The sequence below is a fragment of the Amblyomma mixtum genome, chromosome 5, assembly GCF_055824585.1.
Source record: "Amblyomma mixtum isolate Tamu chromosome 5, ASM5582458v1, whole genome shotgun sequence".
Taxonomy (NCBI): domain Eukaryota; kingdom Metazoa; phylum Arthropoda; class Arachnida; order Ixodida; family Ixodidae; genus Amblyomma; species Amblyomma mixtum.
Window position 1 is genome coordinate 114,375,492 of NC_143016.1, and position 18,706 is coordinate 114,394,197.

The following is an 18,706-nucleotide window of genomic DNA, read 5'->3' on the forward strand; positions in this document are numbered from 1 at the left end:
TGCTGTGAGAGGGGCGCTGCGCGTAACAACGGCTTCCGTGCCGTCCCCAAGGGTGTCGCCATGGTCCCGTACACTCACACAAGTAGAAGACGGCCCGACGGCGGCGATCGTGGCGACAGCAGTTTCCAGCGCGTTCGGGCATTTGGAACCGAGTCTCCCACTGTGTTGCGACGTCAGCTAATGGCGTTGCCCCTTTTGCCAGGCGGATGTATACATGCTCGGGAAGCACTCCTAAATTCTTGTCAGGCTTGGGTCGCGTCGTGGTCGCGTACGGTTCTGCACCGTTCTACACTGCAATGCCGTCAACCCCCACAGCTGCTTAAGCCGAACAATGGAGCCTGATGAAATGAGAGGTAGAAACTGTGTTGCGGAAAGCTATCGCTTTGCGAGTTATGTATGCCACAGCAGAAGGCTTCTCGTCCCTGCCGACAAAGACATGCGGCCGCTCATGAAGGTGACAAGATTGCCACGGATTGCGTCTACCTAGCTGTGTGCTATGCCCGTACCCATTTCATGCTTATATCTAGTCGCGAATATGGGAGAGGAAGTAAATTTTATATATGCTTTTTGAATGGCAAAAAAGAAGAAACTGCGTGATCTTTTCCTGCCCAGCAGACGGGCAGCAACAACGATCCGCACTATGACGGCCGTGTGCTGGCGGCCCTTGGCGACGTCGTCGTGGTGGTTCCCAACTGGCGACTCGGCGTGCTCGGGTTCCTCAGCCTTACGCGCGCCGACGAGGCTCCCGTCAACGCGGGCCTGTTGGACCAGGCCGAAGCGCTGCGGTGGACTGTCCGCAACGTGGAGTTCTTCGGCGGCAACAAGTCTGACCTGGTTGTCGTAGGCCACGGATCTGGCGCCTCGGCGCTGGGATACCACCTCATGTCCAGCAGCGGTGTGCGTAGCGTGACAACCATCCGTAGGGCTGTCTTCATGAGTGAGAGCCCGATGACCAGGTGAGCTTATTGGTCTTCCATGTTATTTGCGAAACACTTTTACGCAGTGTACAGTCCACGTCTCGATCGGGCTTAGCTAACGGAATAAAGTGTTGTGCTCTTCTAGACACTGAATACAATGGAAATGATTGTTCCTACAGTTTCAAGATCTTAAAATGCAGGGCGCTAAGAAGAGACCCCGCCGTGAGGCTTTTTTTTTCGTCACAGGGGAAGTGGCCTGCCTAGGAATGCGTGAGAAAGACGATATAAGCTCGCATCGTAATTTATCTGGTACAATGTAAATGATGCGTGAGCAAAAAAAATGGCGTAGATGCACATTTTTCCATGCATAGTTTTCAAAATTAGGCTTCCAGGGTTTTTACAAAGCAAGAAATGAGCAGTAGATGAAAATGGTCTCTGCCTGTTTGGGATACGACCAGGGTGGCACGAATTGATAATTTTTGTCTTCAGTCTTCTGATTTAGTGAAATAATTAACTAACGTCTTTGATAAACGGTTGTGTTCCCGGACGATTCTATTTGAAAATTCTCTCGACACGTCTGTCTTCCGAGATATTCGACATCAAACTGCCCGCTCACATACCATTTACGCATGCTAGGCGGCGATGATCGGCAGAGTACAGAGCTGCTGCGTACAGTCTCGTATGTCAATGCCGTGTAGCAATAGGCGCAGCTGGGAACTGTACCCCGTGTGCTTCCGGCAAATGAAATTTAAGAATTGCTATAAGCAAAAGCGGCATCACAGGAGGAGGAATTTAACGCTGCCTTGGCTTTGCACGCGGAATTACGATAACTGAGTTGGAAATTATAACTGCCTCAAAACACGAGCGAGTTGTAAGACTTCAACCAAACGTAAAAATGTAGCTTGGATGAAAAGCACATCGCAGAATTGGAGCGCTTGGAAAACGCCGTTATAGAGCCTGTTTTTTATAAGAAGACGTACATAATAGATTTAAAAGAAAAATGAACGACAATTGGCTGCGAGTTTCTGGCTCTAATATTGGATGTGCACTTACCACGAACTTCGGATATGACGAACATGATCCATGCCAGTGATTCTCGTTATAAACGGGCTCGACTGACATTTTGTGCGGCTGTGCCATGTCATCTCGGGTCTGTTATTGGCGATTATACGAAATCCACGCCGTGCTGCGGCGGCGTAGCGAATTAGTCCAAGCAGAAATAGCCATGAGACCCGGACTTTCACTCGAGACGACCGTGGTGGGACCCATCCGCCTGGCCGAGGCTATACGCCAAGCGGCTGAACTGGGGCTTGAAACGCTACATACGGACAAGATGCGACTGCACCCGACCAACAACACCATAACGATAAGTACTCCGGCATACAGCAACCCAACTGCCTACAAAAAGGTGGAGGAAATTACCATCGGCCCAAACAAGTACAAGGTAGTTTCTTACCTGCCTGCCCCCGACAGCTCAGCAACAGACGAACACACTGTAAGGAAAATCCACCTCCAAAAGACCTTCTACCGGCTCCCTCCCGGGAGGCTTGGCTAAAGCTCCTGAGGGAGCCTGACAAGAACACGCAAGCCAAGCTTGCGGACTGGGTGGGAAAGGTCGCCCTCCGTTAGGGGGCCATTCATCCCGCCCCATTGATCTTTTAGATCAATAAAGTTTCTCCAATCCAATCTAATCCAAGCGGCACACACAAAATAGCGTCGTTTGCTCCTTTTTGCTCAGTTGACCGAGTCTTTCGACGGCATATTAAGACGTTGCTGTGAGAGTTTTGATGTAAAAATATATTTTAAGGGTGCTGTTATAGAGATGCTTGCACACTGAGGAGGCAAAATGCCCTTAAGAGCCAATGAATGAGTTTTCTGGTGCCAGCAATACTTTTAGCATAAGAACATAATGCTGACACTTTCTAGCGGAAAGCTTGAAGGACGATGACAGCACAAGTATCAGGCAGTGAGTCTGTAGTTCTCAAAAGATGATTTTCTTGATATAGGAGGACCTATGTAGATACGCAGCGTTGTCTTTTATGAAACATAGCTCAGCACACTATACTAACCGGCAGATTTAGTGCGCAAAAAGATTTGTACCCACTGTATCTTTTACTGCAGGCCTTATTTAGGAATGCTTGTAGGATGCTATGGTGCTTTACGATCCACGGTGAGTAGGGGAGGATGATATAATAATTTATGTCGGATCCAATCTCATTCTGACTATTTTTTCACTTCAACTGCACCATGTTGTTGCTATCGCTAATCACAAACGGGCGTATGTCAAGAATAGAATCGGGCGAAAAGAAATGGATGTTGCCTTGCATTCACTGGCCGCTTTACATCTACTGCTTACGAACACGCTGAGAGCACGAGGCGCTGTTGCAAAAACCACTCTCGCTTTTCATCTGCACATACGGTTACAAATCTATGCACATAATAGTGGCATGCGAAAAGCCTAGAGTACTCAGAGACAAAATATTTTGGATCCATTTCCCGAGTATAAAGGAACAAGATTCACACTGGATGCCCAACCAAGCATTAAGGCGGCGCCTAATATGTACGCCACCACATTTCCGCTGCCGAAAATGACCGCTGTGTTGCGGTACCATCGGCTCGAAACGAGCATTTCTGAACAAGATTAAAATTTTAAATATTACGATTTATGAGGTGTCTTTGGGCGTTCAGGCGTCACAGTGTTCCTTACTTTGCATACGAAAATCAAAGACCTAATGCTTGATATCCGTAACAGGGCCCCTTTAATGGTATGACGTGATAGCTGTAATGGGTTAATACCCCTATTTGCGCTGTTTCGTTCCTTGTTTTACTGTCTTCTCTCTCTAATCACAAAGTGAATCCCAGACGAAGACAAGTTTTTTTGTCAAAACCTTGGCTTCCTTTGTTCACTTAGGATTATCAAGAATTATATGCCCAACCTCTCTGTACGATATCTTCTCTTTGTTCTTTTACTCATGCTAGCTGCTGCTCAGGTACTTCATGTTTCGGTAGCAAATGCCACGGCTAGCAACATCTTTCCATTCTATAGTTATTTTATTATTACATATCTTCTAACAACAGCATTAATATACGAGGAATTGGTCGTCTACTTTACATTCATAGATCACTGGCAATTCCGATACCACTCCTAGCGCGGTGGTGTAGAGGTTAATCTATGCGCTACTGTACTGCGATGGGAGGGAGTATAACCGGTAGGGGTTATGAAGCCCAGGTTGCTCTCCTCGAGCAATATCTCGCGACCAGTCGTTAATAGAGCTCATAATGGTGGATCAACAGCGCACACACACACATACCAAGAAATAGAGAAGACACACAAACTAGCGCTGGTTTGTACGTCTTGTCGCTTTCTTGGTCTGTGTGTGCTTGCTCTGTTGAACCACCATTATGAATCTACACCAACTAGCCAATCTGCAGTTCTTTTATTAATAGAGCTGACACCTGCCATGGTGGCCAGTTTACTCACAATCCAGTGGGCTCGTTCTGATGACGTCGCAATATCACGTAGCTCAGGTGGCCTGAAACCCCAGTGTGCACACGATGGGACCTGACAGACAACGCCATGCAGCTGAGTAGAAGGTTTAGTGCTAAAGCACTAAAAATAGTCACAAAGAAAGTGGCGGCGCAGTGACTACGTCAATCTCGGTGGACTCATCAGTCGCGCAATAAGAGAAGGAATGAAGGAGGGTGTGCAAGAAAACATTGAAGGGTATACATAAGCTCCGCCTTAAGGGTATGACGTGATAGCGTAATGGGTTAATTATCATATACGTGGAAGGCGATTGTCTACTTTACATTCGTAAATTCCTGAGGGTTCTCATGCCCCTCCTGGCGCAGTGGTACAACGGTTAAGCGATGCGCCACTGCACTGTGATGGAAGGTGCTCCCAGTGGTGAGCCCTGGGCGACCGAGGTTACTCTTCCAGAGCGAGATTTCGCTGCCACCAGCCACGGTGGACAGTTCGGTCATTATCCGGTGGGAAGGTTTTCATTAGGCCGCAAGGTCACATGACCTAGGTGGTCACCTACATTCTAAACAGGATAACTCGCGTTTGTTCCCTTAGCCGCACTGCCCTCTTCCTGTGTTTTAATGTTGCGCATATATTTTTTCTTTTGATAGCTCGTTGCGTCGTCTACCCTTTTCGATAGCCTCTACGTTTTATCCCATATGTTAGGACCAGTAAGATACACCTGTTACATACTTTTATTCTCAAGGCTTCTGGTAAACTATCATTGATGATCAGAGATTATCTGCCAAATGTAATCCACTACATTCTTATTCACCTACCAATTTTAGTCTCGTGGCCCGACTAGAGTTAAATACCTACCCTCTGCGGGTGCATTTCCTTGTGCTATTGTTGGAAATACCCTAACGTGCATGAGACAGGGAGCCAAGCCAATGAACTACACCTCCATAAATCGGATGTCATTCTACAATGTTGCGAAGTCTACTACAGCGATGCTGCTGAGGAGTAGCCTGAAATGTATGGTGATGCTGGGGCTGCTGGCTGCGGCTGGTCAAAGTGCAACCCCTGGCGGTGGTTGAGAGTGTTGGTAACCACGCTTACGAGGTGTCTAAGCCGCCGCGTGCACTGCACCTCAACGTTTTCTCGCTTCTTGCAGGTACCCAGTGTACACCGACCACCAGAAAGAGGAGGAAGGCGCCATTCTTGAGACAGATATTCTAGCACGGTTGTTCTGCAGCGAGGATTGGCATAACTACTCATCCCTGCTGGAGTGTCTACGCAGTATTCCAGTGGAGGTCTTGCTGCAAAAGCGGCCAGGGGCGCTACGAGAGCTTCCGCTCTTCTTTCCTGTGCTGCCAGTCATGTGGCCGCCCGGAACGTGGAAGAAGCTCAAGGTGGGTTTGGCGCGAACACAGCTCACTAGAATCACGAACTGGGACCTTAATTTTCCCGCACGTCAGAGTGCATTTTCAACAAGAGGGGGAGAACGATTCTGCTGAGGCAAGCATGCACTTATATGCCGTACAAGCCGGCGTGTGACCTGTATACAGGGTGTTTCACCTAAGACTTTCTGCAATTTTTAAAAATAAGCTATTTGAATTAGATGCGCGCTTTTTCTGGCATAGCATTGTCAGTGGTGTAGTACATCATAATGCAGCTAAGACGTGCTAACTAGCAGGCTGGTTAACCAATATTTAATAGTTAACTTTTAAACTATTACCGTTGGGCTCCTTAATTATTGAGAGGCATGTAGCTCACCGTAAGTGATGTCGATATCCGTTTTTAGAATTTCGAGAACGCGATTATCCTCGGCGCTGTGGCCCAACAAATTTTGGCTATCTCGACGAGCTAGGTTCACTGGAGAGGTTGCTTTGCCTGCAAGCTTCTCAAACCGCATGTATTTTGGCGCGATGTAGGCGAAATTTGTTGGGCCACAGCGCCAAGGGTAACCGCGTTTTCGAAATTCTAAAAACTAATATGGGTATTACTTACGGTGGACTACATGCCTCTCAATAATTAAGGAGCCCAACGGTAATAGTTTAAAAGTTAACTATTAAATATTGGTTAACCAGCCTGCTAGTTAGCACGTCTTAGCTGCATTATGATGTACTACACCACTGACAATGCTATGCCAGAAAAAGAGCGCATCTAATTCAAATAGCTTATTTTTAAAAATTGCAGAAAGTCTTAGATGAAACACCCTGTATAGTCCGCAGCCTGAGAGGTGACAAGAAATCTGATCATATCAGCATCCAATGAAGCCGTGAGCTTTGAGTGTTTGTAAAAGAGCAGTGGGACCTCATTCTGAGGCCCTAGCCCAACAGTGAAAGACCGAGCCTGTGCCACGTCCCCGACTTCAAACCCAGGCTCGACCAGGGTCCGCTACGTGAACAATCTACTGAGTCCAGGCCCTGCCTCGGCCCCTGAAACTCGTTGCGTTGCCCGGAAAAGCTTGTACCCTTCAAGGCAGTAGCTCAAGAGGTAAATTGCTCACAGTGTACACGTAGGCTTCTACGACACAAGTAAAGCAGGCGGCAAAGGCGCTTGAATAAAAATAGAGCTTGAAAAATTGGTTGCTGGTTTGCTAGAAACAAGAGAAGACCAGCCGGGTCTATACCGCTTGGATTACTGGAGAGTGATCTCGTTTGCGTGTAGCACAGATGTTCAAGAGCCATATGAAATGGGTTGCATACAAGCCTAACAAAAATTTGCGTTACCTTAGACTTTTAATCGCACATGCTTACAGCCCGCGGTGTCTAAATATTAAAGGTCCTCATAGCCGTAACAATAATTTTTTTTTCCAATGGCCACAATTTCACATGTCAAATTCAAAGCCCCACTGGCCGCGTTTTATGGAGACTAGAGACAAACGATCCTGTTTATTGGGTTGCATGTGTTAAAAGCATCGATGTGGCCTAAGCCAGTATGTTTTTTACGAATTGCTTTTCTCGCGGCGTAGAGATCTGTTTTGTCGGAGGCTAAGACCCACAGTAAAAGACGATTCTTCAAGAGAATGGTGCCCTTCTAGGAATCCAATGAAGGTTCTCAAACGGTTCTCATGAGGCTTCAATTCTGCTCTAGAGAACGTAAACACGAAACTGACCAGATGCGGAGCGCCTTTTGGTAGATCCCACGGTGTTTGTTCGCTGAAACATAACGAAGTTAGCGGTGCTCTGCACATTAGTAGACGAATGCCCTCGCGCAAATAAGCCGCGTGGCAGGAGTTACAACGCTCTATAAGGACTGCACTGTAGTGCATCCCGCTTCTGGATTTTGCGCTTGAGACCACGCTATAGCAGTCTACAGTTTTCTTCAAATGACTGAATAATAACAATTTTACTTAATTTCTTGCATTATTCAACGTGACCGGGCATCCGCGTCTAAACATGCTTGTACATTGCATTGTTAGTGACGCTGCTCTAGCTTTGTCTACATATAACTTCACACATTTCGCATGAACTAAAGACGACCAGGAATGGTTTTAACGCCAGTAATTCTTCGTTTCCGGGACGTCCCCCCACCCCCCAGAAAAAAAAAAGTGTACAGTATACTGTTGGTAGCTTTCCTCGCGTGATGAAAATGCGAGTATAGAAGACATCAAAAATAAGCAAATAGGTGACAAATATATATATATATTTTAATTTTATATCATTGGCCTACATTTCATCCGTGTCTTGCCAGAACGTACCAAGAGTATTTAACCCTGAAATATGATGAATAAAAAGCCAGACATAGGCCTTCTATATATGAAACCGAGCACAGCCCGGGCCCGCAAAATCAAGGCCAGGCCCGGCACAAACGCGGCTAAACAGCGCATTTTCCGGCCCGCGAAGTGCCATAGTTGGGAATACGACCCTGGATTTTCAATATGCGCGCTATTTTTTTCGTGCGCTGTACTTGCTCGCGGTGAGGACTCATTAGCGCCACGAGTGAGTGCCGTGATCACGCTTTTTTGTCGACTGACCGACCAGCCCGGCACATAATAATTCAGGCAAGTTTTTTATTTTTGTAGCGACAGCTACACTATGCCAGCCGCTTCGCGAGGTCAGCGTGGCGGCACGCTGAGCCAAGGCACCACCGCTCCGCCAGCTATGCGCATGCGCGGAGTGACGTCATAGCCTGTAGCTGGTGTGTGCGCCGAGCGCCTACATTACGCTATCATTTCGAGCCTTCAGCGTTTCGGCGCCGTGGCCACCGTGGCGACTCCGTGGCTGGTCACGTGGTTGGTCACGTGGTGTATAGCAGCTGCCGGTGGCGCGGCGCGCCGGCGAAACCGAGTGGGGGAGGAGGAGAGATGGGAGAGAGTGAATCCACGTCTAGGGACGAAGATGAAGAAGGAACGCCCAGCGAAACCCAGCGAAACGGAGCGGTGAAAGACTGACTTTGCAATTCGACTCAGCGAGTTCCACTCGTCCAGCTGTAGCTATCGCGTCACTCCAGGTTTAACCAGAGCTAAACCGCAGCCAATTTTTTGTTTTAATCTTTTTTCTGATAATCTAACTTATACTGTGGGAGGGCGAATAATCTTTTGTTGTAGGTATTTCATCTCTAAATACTGATAAGTTGTAATCTTATGGGCCGATAATAAAATGGCAATAACTTTCCACTGGATGTCACACTCCGATATCGGTGTATGTAAGTATATCCCTTTCAGGCGCCATTTTTTCTTTTGACTGAAATCAATTATTTTTTCACCTAAGCAGAATATTCAGGCCTCAAGAAAGGAAATTTGTTAATTTTCGAACGTGAAAGACCAGCAGGTAAGTTTCTACAATAATGTGGAGAATTCCGTACAAAGCGTCAGATTTGTTAGAAATAATAACATCGAAATGTTCTCGTGTGTGAGGTAAACACCCTAGGGATGGCGAAATCACTTTGTGTTTTGAAGATTCACATTAGGCTCAAAATTGAGCAAAAACAATCGATGTTTTCACTCGCGGCAAAAAAATCTGTCTGCACAAAAACGGCAGGCAATGTGCTACCTAGCTCACTCTTATGGGAAACATTATTCACTGCATTCGCTACACGGTACAAAAAAGCAACTTATTTGCAACATGAAGGGTGCTCAATTTGAATGAAATAACGAAATCACTGTTAAGTGGTCCAGTTTCGGAGAAAAAGCTGTAAGTTTGCCGCTTACACAATTGTGTACAAAGCGCCTGAAAGGGATATAAGCCGTTACAATCCTGCTACTACCAGGGTAGCTGTTACCGTAGTGCTATTGCTAATCATACTATGGCTGTGGTCGTAGATTCTAAACAAAATAAAACTTATTAATCGGGACAACTTTGCCACCACCCAGATACCTCGCAGCACAACCGTTCTGCTGGGCTTCTCGGACGAAGAAGGGCAGGCCCTGCTGCTCTTCTACTATCGCTCGTTAATCCTGCACGAGCAGCGAGGGCTCCTCGAGGCGTTGCTCCCCATCCTCCGCCTGCTGGGCTTTTCGTCCCATGAGGCCGAGGCGATTCTAGATCAGTACCGCCCCCAAGTAAGCCTCCATTTTCTGGATGCCCCCAAGGCTTCTCAATAAGACGTGAACGCCATTGAGAGCATAGTTTAAACTAGCTGCAAACATTATGTTGTGCTCCTTTTTTTGCTTCTTTAAGTTTAGTGCTTATGCTCCGCGTTTTTACGTTGTGAGAATGGATTTGTTATTATGTTTGAAAAACAGATCGAAAAAAAAAACCACTTCAGAAATCGTCACCCTCTTCCAACGCTACGAGGAGCTGCGCAAGATGATCCTGACTCGTCAGCAGCACAGCCAGCATGAATCGCTTGCTGGGCTCACACCAGCAACTGGCACCTCCTCGTTGCTTCAGCAGATCAAAGACTTTGTTCTAGAAGAAGGGGCTCGTCAGCTCTCTCTTCTTCCAAGCCCTACAGAATGAGCTCCATATTTGTCTCCAGCTCCTCGACATGCCATCAATGAGCAGGTTCCCTGGGCTCTTCCGCACTCCCAACCGCCACCATCTGCCGCCGCTGCGCTGATATACGCCGACGTCACCGCCAGACCTAGACCGCCTACCTAATCTTTGCCTTCAGTTCCTGTGTGAGTGGCGGCTCCTTATCTTCGACCGGCTCCGCGAGTCAGCAATCCCTGGCGCACCATCGACAACCGGCCTATTTGACACACTTGCGGCTTGCCAGTTCATGTGGCACGGCTTTGCCGTCGTCGTCTCCCAGCCTCCGCACCTCCTCCTCAAGCTCCAGCGTGCTGTCCTTCCATGAGTCGGTACTCCGGGCCTGCTGAGCCGTGGTCCAGTCCTCCTTTTTCCCTGTACCCTTGCTCCTCTCTAGACAGCGTTCACGTTCACCAAGGTGGCACTCCATCTCTCCTATGCGACGTCACCTCAATACAACTCAGGTGGAAACGCAGGTGCCGCACATCCTGCGCGACAACTGCGCTTTTGTCGAACTTTCAAAGGCCTCGTATGTCACTCTCTATCGAGGGCATTTCTATCGAAGTTTCTATGGAGGGAAATTCTGTCATGGTGCTTGTGGACACCGGTGCTGCGATTTCTGTTATTTGTGAAGAACTCTGCCTCTCGTTAAGGAAGGTGAACACGCTAATTGCTGGACCATTGCTGCGGACGGCCAGCGCTCAGCACATCAAGCCATCCGCAGCGTATACCGCTTGAGTTGTGATTCAAGACTCATTCTACATGATAGAGTTCGTCGTGCTGCCTTTCTGTTTCCATGTTGTTATTGTGGGCTGGGATTTTCACTCGCGCCTTGAAGCTGTGATCCACTGTGCTCGAGTTGAAGTCGGGTTCTCTTCTCTGCCCAATTTTTTGCCGGACGCTACTCTTGTTTAATGTGTTGAAGCCATCACCACTGAAGAGATTGACATTCTCCCATGCTCTTCTGTTCTTGTTCACCTTTCTTACTACTCTCTCAGCGACGAAACTATCCCCTTCACAGCAGCCCATACTTTGCTGCACCGCAAGTGTCTTCCACTGCCATACGCCGTACTGACTATATCTGCTGGCCTTTCGACACTTCTGGTCTGTAACCCATTTTCCACCCCAACCGCTCTGTGCTTTGGTGACTGCCTCGGCAGTGTGCAGCCCATGTCATCTCTGCTCATCCGCGAAGAGACTGACGATACACCGCGCCTAGCCATGAACGCTCTCAGCCCACGTTCTTCTGTGCCATATCCCTCTTGTGCCGAATTGTTCTTACATTCTGTCGACGCCGATATTCCTCTGCCGCAGAGCACACAGCTTCTCACCTTTCTTCATCAGTTCCGCTCTTCTTTCGACGCTCACCGATGTTGCTTGGGCCGAACCTGCACTGTCACGCATCGATCGATAGTGGTGACCACGCACCGCTGCGGCAACGCCACTATCGTTTGTGTACAACCGAGCGCCAGACTATTGAAGAGGATGTCGACCAAATGCTTAAAAACGGCGTCATTCAGCCCGCAAGCAGCCCTTGGGCATCACCACAAAACGGCTTTTGTGACCCCCGAGGGCTTGCATGAATTTACTGTGATGCCTTTCAGCCTTTATAATGCCCCTGCGACCTTCGAAATGAAGATGGGTATCATTTTGCGTGGAATAAGGTGGAAGATGTGCCTATGCTACTTTGACGGCATTGTTGTCTTTAGCCCGATTTTGACACCCATCTATTCTACCTGAAGCATGTCTTGACAGGCCGCTCTGACACCTGCCTGCAGCTCAACTCGAAAAAAGGCCGTTTTGCTGCGCGTCAACTGACCATTTTAGGCCACGTTGTTCCCAAGGAAGGCGTTTGTCTCGACCCGGCCGAACTTCGTGCTGTGGCTGCCTTTCCCAAACCTACCTCCGTAAAAGACCTGCGCACCTTCCTAGGTCTGTGCTCTTACTTTCTCTGGTTTATTCGGAACTCCGCTTCCATTGCTTCACTTTTAATTACCACAACGTTTCCGGAATTTAGGATTTATCGCTGTGGCCTCCAGCTTACGACGATGCCCATAACACTTTACGCCGCCTCCTCAAGGCACCGAACATACTGCGCCATTTCGATTCGACCTTTCCTACCGAGGTCCACACGGATGCCAGTGGTGTTGGCCTCGACGACATAACAGCGCTTCTCTGGTTTCGATGAATACGTCGTTGCCTATGCAGGCCTCACATTTAAAGGCTGAACCTAATTACTCTGTCAGTGAAAAAGTGCCTAGTGATCGTATGAGCCCTTGCCAAATTCCACCCTTATGTATGGCCGCTTTTTTGGCGTTGTGACGGACCATCATGCGCTTTGTTGACCTTCCTCTTTAAAAGATCCATCCGGCCGCTTTGCCAGCTGGTTGTTTCGTCTTCAGAAATATGACATCCGCCTAGTTTATCGCTCCGGCCGCAAGCAACAAGACGCGGGTGCCCTGTCCCACTGCCCACTTCCAGCCGAAATCGCCAGCCTTTCCAGGCTACCAGCCTTCGCCTCACATCAGCGACATGACATCAGCGCTCCGTACCGACTCCTGGATCGCTTCGCTTCTCGACTTTCTCTCCAACCCCACAGCTGCTTCCCCGTCACGTGCCCTGCGTCGCCATGCTCATCCAAGATGACCACCACATTCCGACTGGTGCTCATCTCCTCTATCACCTTAACTACACAGCTCAATCGGCCGCCTGTGGTTGCTCGTTATTCTTCGCCACTTGCGTACGCAAATATGCGCCGATTTCCACACTCACCAACAATGCGGTCATGCGGGAGTTTTCAAGATATACTCCTGATTCCGGCTTCGCTACTACTAGCGCGCTGCATGTACACCTTCTTAATTAAATATGTACGCTCCTATCTCGTCTGTCAACGTCGCAAGACATCACTACATCGTTCTATTGGGGAGTTTCAGCCGCTCCCTTGACCACCACGTCCTTTCGACCGCATCGGCACTGATTTCTTTGGCCGACTCTGCTCACTACGGCCGGCATCCGTTGGGATATCGTTGCTCTTGATCATTTGGCGCGGTATGCAGAAACTGCCGCACTACCGGCTGCGACAGCGAGAGGCGCTGCCTCCTTCCATTTGCAGCGTTTCGTCCTTTGTCCGGTGCACCTCGTGAACTGCTTAGCGATCGAGGCCGCGCCTTTCTGTCCGATGTTGTCGAAGCACTGCTCGGTTCGTGCAACGTAATACATCGAAGCATTTCCGCCCATCATCTACAGGCCAGCAGTCTCACCGAGCCATTTAACCGCTCCCTCTGTGACCTGCTCACTATGTACGTCGCAGTTAACCGCTCGCATTGAGATCGCGTCCTTTCTCATGTCACCTATACATACAATACCTCGCTAGGCAGTCCATTACAGGCTTCTCACATTTCTTTTTTCTTTGCGGCCATCATTCGTCTGCTACTATACATACTATTCTGCCTTGCCAACCGGATGTCTCCGAATGCAACTCTGTTTCCGGAGCCGCGCAACACGCAGAAGGCCGAATCACCCGCTCACTTACGACTGACACCCAGTAACTCCAGAAATCCTGCAACGACAATGCTCACACCGCATCACACTTCTCTATTGACACTCTGTGTTGCTTTGGATAACGTCAAGTGCTCCTCGAATCTTCTCGAAATTTCTCGCCAAATATCATGGCCCCTACCTGTCCTGGAGCGCAATTCTGTTAATTGCGTCGTCGAACTTCTCAACACCATCTCCTGATCTTCGGCGCCGCGGCCGCGAGTCAGTTCATGTCCAGCGCCTCAAGCCTTAATACAACTGCGCCACTTTACAGTCGCCATAAGTCGCCAGGATGGCTCTTCTTCCCGACGAGGGCGATTATAAAGATGCACATTCGTGGCAAAGACGAAGATGACCATGTACTCGACCATGCATGTCTTGGCTCGACCTGGTTGACCTCGGACGGTTTTCGTCGCTGCCCCCGTCGCCCCAGTTAATTTCCGTACCCCCCCCCCCCCCCCCCCCCTAAAAGATGAACCAATCAATTCGTTTATCGGGGCTAAAAATGTTGCCCAGGTGCTAGAAGACATTGAATTCCTGACGAAGCTTCTCTTACCTTAAAGGAGGCAGCCTGCCGACGAGCGGGCGTCATGACAACCGATGCTACTCCCTGAACAGAGAGCTTTGTTGTCGCATCGAGAAGACGCTTGGGGCTTGAGTTTCGTAAGCCAGCATGTCGAACCACAAAGGAAAGTCTGTCCTGAGAACCGGGCAAGCTACTTCCACTATGAGTAGGCCCAGCAGAAGGGTCGCCCGAGTTCGATTTTCAAAGCAACGGTATGTTCTCCGTATGTCGCCATAGTGACGTGGTCTATGGCTTGTTAAGCCAGTGCAGAGCGGCGATTGTTCAGGATTGTATCCGAGAGTAGGACAATACAAACCTTGTCTCCCGCGCCTGCAAGGAGACGGAGGCCGAACGCCTTGTCCAAGACGAAGATCAAGCGGCGGTTTGATTGGCCACCGCTACTTGCTCTTTTTATTGGTGCGCCGTACCGTTTCGCAGAAATTGTGGAATGGAGGAGATGGGTCTGCACTTTCGGGCTGGCTCACATAAGTACGGCGCTGTGATATCAAAACATGGCCGGACCTCGAAAACCGAGATGAGAATCGCTGATACTATACCGAACGCTGGGGTGGACATGATCATGAGCCTCCTAACTGTGCCACATTATACGCGGACAGATAGTGAATCTGACTGAAAATTCCTCGCACAGGACCCGAAGGTCGAGTGGCGACGTACTGGGCTCCTAAAGTGTTGGGGTAGGAGTTTCTATAGAATAAGTGGTGGGGGTAGCGATTTTCATGACAGAGACGACAATCTGGGTGTGCTTGTCCTATGAGAGGCCCTCGACATAGGCGGGCACCATGGGTACTGAGGGAGGCCGGCTCTTCAAGAGAAACTGCCAATACCTCCTCAAAGTGGTCCCGTTCTCTCCGAGATATTGGTGGATACTTTGTAAAAGCTGCGATTGATACCACTCTCCAAGCTCATCGGACGAAGGTAGCTGCTGTGCAGCTCGTTTGACGTTATCCTTATGTGCGTCTTGGCCGCCAGGGTGCGTTAGTGATGGTCTCGGGCGGCGTGAGACCCATGTGGCGGGTACCGCCAGCAGCATGATTAAACGTCTGTGCCTGCGATGCCATCCGAGCCTTGACGAGCTGGTAGGCGCCCTGCATCAGCCATAGGGATGGGTCAGCCTGCTAAAAATTTAGAAGTCGGATGGAGATTGAATGTCGCCGTTATTTTGAATGGTGTCACCGGTAGTCGCTATTCCGGCTCAGCAACCTGCGGAGCAGCTGACGCGTCCGCGTGAGTCATATAAGATACGCGGAGTCCTAAATACAGTACGTTGCATAGACTCCTAAGAGCAGTGTGGGCAACAGACGCAGGCAAGCTCTGAATAGCACTTCTTGGCCAATAAGCTCGCAATATATGCAGGACCGCTATGCCACTTCGTCTTTCCCTCCACAGCTCATAGCGATGCCAAGAATGCCGCAACAGGAGCTTATAGAGTCGAAAGGTTCTCAAGCCTTTTTTTTTGCTCTCGCTTCGTATTGTTCAGCGGCCTCAGCATGCCATGGACAGCGACCTGGCCGAGCACCTGTTATCCGACCTGCTGTCGGTGTGTCCCTTGCGCCTCTTCGCGCAACAGCTGCGCGCCTGGGGCAACACGGTGCACGGCTACGTGCTCCACCGAGCTGACCCCGAGAGCCACGGCGGCAGGGCGCCCTGGAACTACGCCATCCAGCTGCTCTTCGGCTCATCGCTGGTGCACGGGGCGGCACCTGGGGAGCAGGAGCTGAGTCGGCACGTGATCGCACGCTGGGCGCACTTTTTCAAGACCGGGTAGGTGAGCGTGCATGGAAGGCTAAATGAGTACCTGCTACAAAACTTGCGATTTCATGAGAGGCATTGTCGCGAGCTCACTAATACGAGGCGTGCAAGCAGATGCGTAGGCTTGCGAAGCTAGTAATGCATACCGCATCCCCTGGTTACCGCAATGACGAGAATTTTTTCACTTTTTATTGCCCTAAGGGCTTGACATCAATAGACAAGAGGGACATGCAGTCATAAAAATTATGGCACGATGCTAGGCTGACGGCTGAACTTTAGAATTGCTGCACCGAGTTTGGATGAAACTTTCAGGGATTAAGTATCGTTATGTCATCAAAATATAATCGATATTTTAATACTGTACCTTAGTTCTCAGAAAAGGGCACGTCACTGTGGGCCAATAAGTATGCTAGGGCCAGTAAGTGTGTCAGAAACCTATTAGCTTCAAGAAACGGAGCATCTGTAGATTTAAAAAAAATATATGAGCCCAGGAAGGCCCCGCAGTACAGGATGTTAGGAAGATTGATTTTTCATTACCACCGCTCGTTTTAAATGATCATTTGTGCTGTGGATGCTGTATTAAATTTTGACTTTCGTTTTTGCCATGAAACCACTACAACTGAGCTCGACTAGTACTATCGCGATATAAATTTTAATGGACGCGATTGTGTGTGAAAAAAAAGTTACGCAACACTTAACTAATTGCGATAAGTATTACCGCGAGAAAAGTTTACGGGACGTGATTATGTGTAAAAAATTGTTACGGAGTGCTCTTAAGACTGCTTACATGCTTTGAATGCCAAAAAGTTTTTAAATCTTCGTTTTTGTATTTGTAATTTTTCTCTCCTCATTTATAATGACGCACCAACTCATTAGCATACAGTCGGAAGGCAAATCATATATTATTTTCTGGGTGGGGATCCCACACGCTACGGTACCCGTCTACGGTCTTAATCAACTCGCGGGAAGATAATTAAATAAAATTTTATCCCCAATAAATGCTTCTTTAGCGGCCTGAAAACGTTAACATACACAGAAAAAGTAAAAGATTCGATTTTTACTGAGAAAAATAACTGCATGAAGTTTTCCGCAGTATACTTTTAATTACCAGCCTAACGGTCCAGCCTTAAATTTGCATCTTGAAAGTCTTCCGTTGCTCGCTTATTTCCTGAAAGAAAAGCTTACAAGTGAATTCTTTAGTGTGTTGACCTCTATGCTGTAGACAATGAATTGGAAGTAAAGAGAAAGAATAAAAGCTGTGTATCTTTTATTTCTCACAAAAAATCTGCGATGCTACTAGGGCACCTGAGCCCCGTTCTTTAATGGATCTTGTGCATTCATACTTATGAGAATAGCTACGCGACCTTTCCCTCGTAAATTTGTTGTCTTTTAAATTTTTTTTTTTTCAGGGAAGTCAAGGCGGAGCAGTATTCTACTAGGGATGGACAATTTGCGATCACCATGACGCCTTTCTCCGATGCAACTTCGACGTGGGTGCCAGACCTGCGTAGAGAAGCCTGCGAAAAGCTGAGGCCCCACTTCCAAGCTTTTATGGGGAGCGGCTGAAGCGAGAGGCCATCGGCAATTGCCGTCTTGCTGGCGTCCCATAACTGCTCACTTAGTTTGTGAATGCTCATCGGAATCGCTTTTGTTCTTCGGTGTTCTTGCAAGCTGTGCTACGTACATGATCAGTATCGTTACGCACTAGAAGAAGCTGTCCACAGTTTAGGTGGTGCTGGACTAATGCTGTCTTTCGACGATACCCCGTAACGCCTTTAACGTGTGTTAACTTCTAGTCGCGAAGGAAAATGAAAGGTTCAGGGCCGATATTTAGTACAGGCGGGAACTTGTCGTCAGTGTTGTCATAGTTTAAGTTTCTTTGCATACATTTATTCAGTTCACAAACGAGGGTTTCTTAGCGGGTGTTATTTTTGTAGAGGTGTCATTGTTTTGGTAAAGTATATGGCGAATGAGTATTTGTCCAAACCATGTGCCCGCTCTTGAGGCCAAAAACCTTCAAGAGATGCGGTTATAGAATACAAATTGCTATTTTAGTTATTAATAAATAATCTCGCACCAACAATCGGCCATATTTTCTTCACCAATCTCAATGAGAACAAGTTTCTTTCTTTTGAACTGTAAAACACCTTGTATAGATTTTCTAGCGCTTGTTTATGAGCTTCAAAGTGCACCTCCGCTTACCTATGTCCCCCGATTCTCGTTTGCAGTGTCTCAAACCAGTTAATTCCCATTTCGTTATCCTGTCAATGGCCATCATCACTTAAAGAGGTGGAACTGAGGGAAGTGATGCTCACAGTTCGTGTGCTGTTCTTAACTTATGGCTCCTCTTTTATTTCTTTTCAGGTGGTCTCGTAGATTTTTTTTTTCCTTTCTTTAAAACCGATGCCGTACTTCTCTTCTAAGCGCACGTGAATTTATTCTTAGCAGCGGAAGGCTTACTGCGTTTAATTTTGAAAATGTCCAAAACACTCTTGTGTATTATATCCGAAATAAAATAGCATGTTGCGTAATC

General features: G+C 48.2%; 1 protein-coding gene across 1 annotated transcript in view; it reads left to right on the top strand.

Moving 5' to 3' along the window:
- LOC149343395 (cholinesterase-like) overlaps positions 1 to 17,739 on the top strand; it is a 33,192-nt gene extending 15,453 nt beyond the window's left edge. The window contains exons 4-8 of the mRNA XM_089546952.1: positions 616 to 956; positions 5,555 to 5,792; positions 9,701 to 9,889; positions 15,902 to 16,185; positions 17,583 to 17,739. Coding sequence (XP_089403078.1) covers positions 616 to 956; positions 5,555 to 5,792; positions 9,701 to 9,889; positions 15,902 to 16,185; positions 17,583 to 17,739 — 1,209 coding nt within the window. The remainder of the gene's footprint in view (positions 1 to 615; positions 957 to 5,554; positions 5,793 to 9,700; positions 9,890 to 15,901; positions 16,186 to 17,582) is intronic.
- The last annotated feature ends 967 nt before the right edge of the window (positions 17,740 to 18,706 follow it).